General features: G+C 39.1%; 1 protein-coding gene across 3 annotated transcripts; it reads right to left on the bottom strand.

The window, feature by feature from the left end:
• Nucleotides 1–2,758: 2,758 nt before the first annotated feature.
• Nucleotides 2,759–9,275, bottom strand: si:dkeyp-84f3.5 (uncharacterized protein LOC334144 homolog). Of its 3 annotated transcripts, none has more exons than XM_041067963.2 (3): nucleotides 8,943–9,275; nucleotides 6,389–6,527; nucleotides 2,759–5,229 (listed from the first exon to the last, which is right to left on the bottom strand). In XM_041067963.2, exon 3 carries the CDS (start codon nucleotides 5,065–5,067, stop codon nucleotides 3,154–3,156), a length of 1,914 nt encoding a protein of 637 aa, XP_040923897.1. In that variant the 5' UTR covers nucleotides 5,068–5,229; nucleotides 6,389–6,527; nucleotides 8,943–9,275; the 3' UTR covers nucleotides 2,759–3,153. The 3 variants fall into 3 exon arrangements, with proteins under 3 accessions (XP_040923897.1, XP_028985704.1, XP_028985703.1); XM_029129871.3 differs by having other exon boundaries at nucleotides 6,477–6,527; XM_029129870.3 differs by lacking the exon at nucleotides 6,389–6,527.
• Between the last annotated feature and the right edge of the window lie 188 nt (nucleotides 9,276–9,463).

Genomic DNA, 9,463 nt, shown 5'->3' with positions numbered 1-9,463 from the left:
ACAACAGGCTTGCCCTAGTACATGCATAAAAAGATCAGCAACAGATGCTTGTTAGCTTCCCTTTGTAGTGTAGCCTGTGTAAAAACAACCCCCAGGGAATGTTGCCTGTTCTTCAATTTTGCTTTAGTGGACACATTTGGTATTGCTCCTTCGCATTACGTCCACTGAATTGTGACAAATATGCATAATTTACTCCATAATTTACTCCATTGCTCCATTTTATCTAGTAACATCTGGAAAATCCTGGAGAATTCACTAATTTACATTTGACCTTTTTACCTTATGTGTGGATAAGGAAACCATCTTTTTTGGTCAGAGGAAGTTTCCATTCAGATTGTCCTCAACTGGTTCATGGACAGAAGGCATTGGTGTTCTAAGGCCCATGAGACTTTTTCAGTGTGTGTGTCTAGCCTGCACCTTTCTCTAGAATAAGACACAACTTATACAGCACATTCTCAACAATGAATAGTGAACCCAAAGAGAAGGTCACTGTCCCTCACATAATAACAACTTGAACTTCAAACTTCATTGATCCCAGCAATGCATATCCTGGGATGGATTAAGTGGTATTGTATGCTAGTGTGAGGTGTCTTGCTCAAGGACAACTCTGGTGCCGGGGGGGTCGTATCCAGGACTCCCTGCTTTCCAGGCCGATGCTCTACCTACTGAGCTGCAAAACCACAATGATCTCCCAATGTCCCCTGACAAGTGCAGATAAAAACAACTGCATACTGTATCAAATCCCAGCCAATGTCTTGACAAGTCTGTAAGCCAGGGGATTCCTTATTGTTCAGAAAAAGATTGAATGCGAATTTGTGTAATTGTTTTCCCATACAAACCCAATCTTTCAAGATACATAAGTGATGGGTTTGTATTGCAGCTTACACTTTTCCTTTGACATTTAGGTAGGAGTGCTCTGGCTATGTCTATCACATTTGTCACCTTACTGTAACATCAAGTTTAGGAGGGGACCTTTGTTGTACATTACTCCCCCTTTCTTGTACCTTCCTTCCTCTTTGATATCAAATAGGCTTTAAAGGCTAAACTACTTGACTACCCAACACACATACTATCAAATAGGCCAGGGGTGGCCAACCCTGGTCCTCAAGAACTACAGGCCTGCTGGTTTTCCAACTCTCCCTGCTAATTACCTTGATCAGGTGTGTCAGTTAGCTGCTGAATGACTGAACACACCTGGTCAAGGTAATCAGTATTAGCTGGGACAGGCATAATTGGAAAACCAGCGGGACTGTGACTCTCAAGGACCAGGGTTGGCCACCCCTGAAATAGGCATTATAGCCTAAACTACCTAACTACCCAACACGCAACTTCACAAGAAAAAAGTATATCCGTGCCCAATTACTTTGACAGTTTCTCTGCATCACAGCACGGAAACCTAGGGGGACTTATCTATTTATAGTGATAAGACATGTTAGAAAGGGTGTACAAAAACATTTTGGTGAAGATATATCCCATAGGCTATCACATCTGGAACTGTTAAAAAGTGCAAAAGACGGTTAGGTCGACGATCAATTTTGAGAAAATACATGAAGTTGGGGGAGTATCCAATAGCATAAGTGATTGATTGCACATGTATCTTGGACCATGATATAATGCACTTTTAGTAAATGCAATCATACCCCATATACAAGGTTGTTATAAACTACCGGTTAAGATGGTTCTAAATGTTTGAATTCGCAGTTCGTCCTTGGTCAGTTCACTTTCAGTGTTCCACACGGAGATGTTGTTCATGAATTTGATTACATATTGCACTTAACCTATAAAACAACACAAGAATTATCGACTCAAAACAGAATTTCTGTCAGTTGTAGATGAGTTATATCAGCTCATTATTGATATTAGCCATCTGCGTTTATTGCTTTTTTGCCCAGTAGCAGCATTAGTCAACCTGCAAATCAGTCTGTGTCCTTTGCATAGTCAAACATTGTGAACCTTTGTATGGGCTTTGTTTACAGAGTATGTTTTTGGATAATTACTTTTGGATAATATCTGACCATTATTCTGGCACAACCACCAATGGTCACACACAATACCAGTGGAAACCCTTTACAGTTTCTTCACAATTGCCCAACAAATGTGAGAGAAACGCTCTCTTCACACATCAACACTGCGTTATTAGCCAGAAGGCGTCCCCCTCTTCAAGGTGCCTTCACCTTGGCTCTTTCACACAGGTAATGGGGAGAACCAGTTTTGATGTACTTCTGATAGTACCACTTGAGGCAGATTAAAGGTGGTGCCTCACATACAACAGCGTGATATATGGTACTGGAGTGTTAAAGCGGCCCTGAAGTGACAACGTTTCACAAGGCGTTAGAAACAAGGGTACTCAATTAGCATGACAAGGTAAAGTTTGTCAGTATGCTGTGATGGAGTTCACCATTAAGTGGGCCTATTGCTATTATCCTGATTCCAGCAGATGCTGAAACAGAAAGTGAGTTTGCTACCTGAGAGAAAAGAATTCAAGAAAGGTTGATTTTACACTCTCGGATTCCTTATTATTTACTATATGTGTACACATCATGTAATGTTCATTAGTGTAAGAAGAACAATGTAACACTTCTCCAACACTTGACAGTGAAAGACACAACCATCCAATCAGTGCATAGCACGTCAATAGACATACTCATAACAACACACCTTCTAGAACTACAGCTTTGCCAGAGTCCTGTTGTTTACCATTTATGCTGTAAACACACTAAAATTTAAATCATTAATCACATAAAAAGGGGGGATGACCTGGAGGCAGAATCAGTCTTTATTAAATTAGGGATTTTACATTTTGTTAAAAATACAAATACATATTTTTTCGGTATAGTTTAATGGCACAATTAAACTCAAATCTCAAAATTGTGTATGTGGATGTAAAACAAAACTCAAAAAAGACCAATAACAGCATAAGTAGGCAATTAAAAATCCAACTGACACAAAAATATCAGCTTTTAAATTAAAATTTAGGACTTGGATTTGTTATGCTCATGTATTCTTTACTTCAGGGTTCTTAGGTTTAAACAGTTTTATAATGGCAAAGTAGTTAATAACAAAAAAAAAGCCATCAACACAAGTAAAACGAAAACTCAACTCCTGAGAGCATTGCTGTTGGCAGTATAAAAAATAACAAATCCAACTTGATAGTCACTTATTTTCTGAGCCATGAGAAGTCTGGTGTTGAAGAAATATCTCCAAGCAAGAAAATGTCTCTGTGCACTCACTGCATTCATAAAGTATCTCAGAAGAAGTTCCCTTGTCATTCTGAGTGTGGTCCAAATAGTCGTCCTGAATGTTCTTCATATTGCCCAATTCTAATAGAGGGTCCTCATTAGCACCAGTAGACTGAGACATTTGTCCTGCATCATCTGCATCTTCAGTGTTTAAGTGATTTTGAAGGTGGAGCTCAAGGGAGGAAGAATTCCTGAACTGAGCTGGACATTGGGGGCACTTGGAAGGTTCCTTTTTATGATATCGCAGGTGTCGCTGGTACACACATAACAGCCCAAATCTCTTTCCACATGCCTGACACTTGTAGTTAACCCGGCCTACTTTTCCTGATGGCTTTCCTTGCGGCTCCTGCGCTGTTGATGATAGTTTTTTATCAGAAGAGCTGTTGGTTTTCTCATCAGGAGAGCTTGGACATTTTTCACCATTAAGAGAACTGGAATTACGCCGCTTCTTTGGCGCTAAATACAAGAGTTTTAAACCTGGTTTTTTTTCTAACTCAGCTTTGTGGTACATAGCAAGATGCCTTCTCAAATCACAGCGCTGTGGGAATTGCCTACCACAAAACCCACATTTGTGCATAGTACCCTTATGGTATCTCATGTGTCGAGATAAACTACTCGAATGGTTAAAAACACGATGGCAATGTTTACAAGGATGTAGTTTACCATTTGGATTACTGCCTCTCCTACGCTTGCCTCTAGGGGGTATTCTTCGCTTTAATGTTTTTTCAGATTCTAAATGCAACTGATCAATTTCCTCCTGAGTCTGATGTGTTAGGTGATGCTCCTTTAGAGCTGTTAACTTTTGGAAACGATCCCCACACAAACCACATCTGTATGGAGTGAAACAAGTATCTGTAACAATCTCACATCTATTGTTCTCAATGATTTTACTATTCCCATTCTCAGGCTCTACATATGAGCCATTGCTGTGGCAGTTTTCAAGTGTGGTGTTCTCTATGTACTTAGAGTTCTCTTCAATTTCCATTTCTGATTCAAGGATTGCGTCAGGCTCTTTTCCTTTGCAATGGTACAATGAATGAGTCTGAAAATCTGACATCCAGAAGAAATTTAAACTGCACTTCTTACAAGGGTACACTTTGTCAAAAAGTCTCTCTGACGTTGTCTCTGATTTACTCAAAGTCATGGAGGACAGGTGATTTTCTTTTTGATGACTATTGAGAGCATCAAGTTTAAGGAATCGCTTGCCACAATGACTACAGCAATGAAACCTCTCATTAGCATGGTCTTCAAGATGTCTCCTCAAGTCCTGTCTACCTTCAAAGATCTTACAGCACAACGTACACTTGTATCCACGCTCTGTGTTTCGATACTGCTGGTGACGATGTAAGCTCTGCAGGTTGTTAAACGACCTGCTACATATTTCACAATGATAATGACCCTGACGAGACTTGTCCAAGTTAAATTCTGATGGCCTTGACCTCAACACCTCTCTCTGAGAAGTAGGTTGTGGTGTTAGGTTTGGAGACGCAGGCTTAATAGGGGATGGGAAATTTGAAGGGAGAACTTCAGGAGATACTGGTGTCACTGAAGAAAGTGACTGCACCAAGCCATTCACAATTATAAGGGTGCCATTTTCTTGTAGCACATATTCTCGAGAGACTTCAAAGCCATTAGATGAGCCATCAAAGGAAAATGACTCTAAAGGTCCGTGAATGGCCATGTGGGTCAACACATTTGAGTACTTACTGAAGCCATCGCCACACTCTGTACAGATGAATGTATTTGATTCCCCACGCAATTGTGATGAAGCAGCACTATTCAATGATTTTTGCTTTTCCATGATCATTTGTCGTTGTGCAGGCGGCATCACTTTTCAGTATGAAAGTACAAGGAAAAGTATATCCAAGCACCAAAACTAGTTTCCATATTGGAATCAGCATCCAATCTCTTCAAAGCCTGGTTTTACACCAATGACCCAAATGAGCTGTATGTTGACACTTCTGCTGGGACTTCCATGTTGCTTCAGCACCTAGAGGGATTAAAATAAGTGAAAGTCAAACCATAACCATGGCGTTTGTTTGCATTGACATATACAATACAAAGATTTCATGATTTTGAAAAGGCAGAACGTTAACTCCTAACTGCTTCCTTTTTTGTTGTAAAATTAGTCATGGAACATGCAGTAATCTTATTCTTGCCCAAGTCACAAATATAACACTTACTTACAGTTTTACTTGGACTCAGCCAAAACATTATGATGCCTAATTTATACATCCTGTTTAAAGTCATTTTATAGCACCACAATGGGTTGAAGTCTGACTTCAGTGTAAAGGATGAATTTTGCATCTTGGAAGACAGAAAAGTAAGACAGAAGAGTTTTTGAGACTTATGTTCCTATTGAGTTCTTCTTCTTCAGAGGCACATTATCCTGTAAGTCACTTGTATAAACCAAGGTATTCATCCTTCCTTCCACAATAAGAAGCAGTCATTTGCTCCCACCTTAGCTACTCAGACACCTATGTGTTATATAGATTTCAGCATACCGACCACCTATCAGATGCCTATAACTAGTTACGAAGCACTTGAAAACACAGCTGGATTCATCTGTGCTCTCCATTGACTCAATCATGTTTAAAGGAGCTGCAACCTCTGATGACTCCACAAACTTGTAAGAGCACATGACAAGAGTGATGAGCAATATAAGCAAGTGCATTGACAGACCTTCATAACCAGAAACCCTCCAACCAGAAACCTTTGTTGACTGCAAAGTTGTATAAACTGCAAATGTACATACCCAAAAGTTGAAAATTCGGTATGGTTACCTTATACCTGGACTATATCAGACAGGGGGGGGTTACTGTAGTATTTGAGCTGCACTTATTTTCAGACTCAAACTGGGTAAAACGATTACCGAATCAACTGGGATGTATTGTTGGAGACATACGCCCATATGTTGTTTTGTGTTAATCTATATTGTACAATCTGAACAGCAGGCTTTGTCATCGTAAATATCATACCCATAATATTTCTCCAACTGGGCAGAGGTTTAAATTGCCTAAAGTTTCAGCAGATGGGCCATAGTTTTATCACCCTGGTGCCTATTATACAGGTTTATACAGTGAGCTGGTGCATTGGCATGTTAAAGCCACTTCAAGTGTCATTGTAAAAGCTGCTCACAACTACTGTACCTTTATGTTGTACTCGCATCCCAAATTATGAAATGCGTCAAACAGCTCTTCATTGGACACATAATGATGTGTCCCACACAAAACTCACCATCAGTGACATGCGGTCAGGGTAGGCAGGGTAGGCGGGGCCTCACGTCGCCTGACAAAATACCATAATATGAATACATAATAACATTAAATAGAAATCAATATCTGTCCATCTGTGTTATAAATGTATTTCGTCTACATTTTTCAATTTTTTTTCTTAACATTTCCACAAGTAAAATCGCTGAACATTTCACGCATTTCCGGCGTATGTTCACTTAAAACGTTCTGTTTTAAGTGAGTAAAGTGAGTTAAAGCCAGTATCACAGTTTGGTCCCCTTTGTTCCTCTGTTATAATTCAAATAATTGTGTTTGCCCATGGTGAACATAAAGATACTCATTCATGTTCTTTAATTGTAAGTCTGACTCTGGAGAAGTCAGTGCCTCACCAGCCATGAACCTCACTGCACGCCACCGCACACCATATCATCTCAAACCGCTCCACAAATGACACCATAGCCACTATCTACCCTCTGGCACCAACTCCTCCTCAAGTCAATACTGTCCATTGCATATTGAAGTTAATCCTTCTGGATCTCAACATACCTTTCTGCAACAAGATAAATAAAGTCTAAACAAGACTTCACAGTTCAGATTGGAAACAGCATCTTTAACACCACCACAATGAGAATGAGACTGTGTGCTGAGTCTATTACTGATCACTAAAAAACACCCAATTTCTCAGTGTCCATCTGGTGGTCATATGTACCACAGAGAAAAACACAGAAGTAAATTTACTTTCTCCAGCTACAGAAGGTTAATTAAGCCAATCTAACCAAAAACCCCATTCTACAGTCAGACAACTGACAGCTGGACAACAGACCACTGTGTTCTGTTTTTTTAATCATCACAGACATTGGCACCACAGCACTGCACCAATGACCCTATATGCCCTTCACACACTCTTAAAATATGGAAAGAGGTATCAAAGCATTCAGGCTATTACAAACAGACCTTTTGGGCTTTCTTCCCCCAAGCCATGAGACATCTTCATCTAAGCAAATAGACAAAAATGGTTTGTACATACATACACACATTGCACAAATTACACCCTCCTGCTATGAGAAATTAGCACAAATTACTAGTAGTACTAGGTACTCCATACAGTACTCAAAGATTCTCCTGTGTAACTTTAATTAGTTGTGATTAGATAGCAGTTGTTTAAAACTTGATTTTCTTACGTAATAAATTAAGTGCTATGTAACTCAATAATTAGCACGGCCGTTGTATAAGTATATGGCAAGCAAAAGAAAGAAAAAACTGAGGGCGAAAGACAGACAGACACGCCACTAGGAGTCCATTAGCTCTACAGGCTGGGTCGAGCTACTGCACTCAGCAACAGTACCACGCCTTTTTTACTTCTACAATACAACTTAGTTAGACTACACATTTTCAGTTTTCCAACCACTAATTTAAAACAATGACATCAGCAAACAATTTAAAACACACTGAATACAGTCCAAAGAGCTGGTTTCAGACAGTAAACTAATTTTCTATTTCATTAACACAATGATATTTTCCAAATATTTTTTAATTTTGTAATATTTTAGACATTTAGACCCTTTCTCCCATTGTTCTTTAGCAGTCTGCTACCTCTTGACTTCACAGTCATTGACTAAAAAATACATTTTTTATTTGTTGTTAGTACTGACGTACATGTGACTACATAACTAAAATTGAAAATTTGCCTATATCTTCAAAGCCTTATGCTTTGATGAATATAATTCCTGCACATGACAATGCACCATTATCACACAATGTAATAGGTACTATAGAATAGATGTTATTCAAAAAGTCCAAAGTTTGAAATCCTGCTACTGGTGAATGACTGCTGGCACACAAAATTCATAGTTTCTCATTACATAAGCAGGCTCAATTCAGTTCAACTTAATTATTTTTTTTAATCTTACGGCACCCTGCTTAGTATGCAAACCTGATATATTGTCCCCAAGAAAGCACTAGACCACAACAAAATTAATAATTGTTCGTGATGATGATAACTATTGTTGGATTCATAACCCAGGTGTCCACAGTAAGTGTTATTACTATGGTAAAAAGGTTATAATACACTTAACGTATTGTACACGTAATGTTTTAGGTCGTGATCATGTCTGAAGAGCGAAAAGGCTTTAGTGGCACCTGTTTATCGGCAGTTGGCTTCAACAGCTCACATTTAACGTTATTGTACTTTGCAGCTATATAACGTAAACGGAAAACAATTACCTCTGGCAAAAGCCCTTGACACATAATTCCACAGAGAAGCGTAACCTAATAGCAGCGCCCAGTGTTTATGTACACAGTTCAATGTAAATATGCAGGCTAATATTTGGATCAGACAATAGCTGACGCTAGCTGCTGCTTGCTAAAGCTACATAGCAAAAGGAAAAGGATGTGCTGTTTATTTATATACATTTATAATCACGCAGTTATGGGCAAGTGAGAGAGTCAATAGTCAATTTAAACTACTTACCACACAATCTATTACATCTTAGAATACAGTTAATTCCAGAATCCCGATAATACAGCTCAGCCGGCTGCGCATTCCTACAGGCCCAGGGTGCGTTTTCCGTCATGACGTCAGACGCACGCTTTACACGTTGACGTAAAGAACAAAAAAATCAAAACAAAAACAAATCCTAAAAACGTGTACACATCCCACATGTGTAAATATATATTAAACACATACATATGGGCGTTTAATAATAATAAAGCCAATAAAAGTAACAGACACGTGCTCAATATGTAAAATATGTTAAAAAAAAAACTACACGTCATAATACTGCAAAAGACCCCAGACAGATTGATGTTGATGACAGATCACACATAGTACTGGTAATAAATACTTGTACGGTCGGTCGGTCTGTCTGTCTGTCTGTCTGTCTGTCTGTCTGTCTGTCTGTCTGTCTGTCTGTCTGTCTGTCTGTCTATCTGTGTGTCGCTCTCTCTTTCTCTGTCTCTTTTTTTCTTGTAATGCCAAATCTCAGTTAAACA

The sequence above is a fragment of the Betta splendens genome, chromosome 16 (genome assembly GCF_900634795.4).
Source record: "Betta splendens chromosome 16, fBetSpl5.4, whole genome shotgun sequence".
In the NCBI taxonomy this organism is placed as follows: domain Eukaryota; kingdom Metazoa; phylum Chordata; class Actinopteri; order Anabantiformes; family Osphronemidae; genus Betta; species Betta splendens.
Note: the sequence above shows the minus strand (reverse complement) of the source record. Positions and strands in the feature narration are given on the sequence as shown.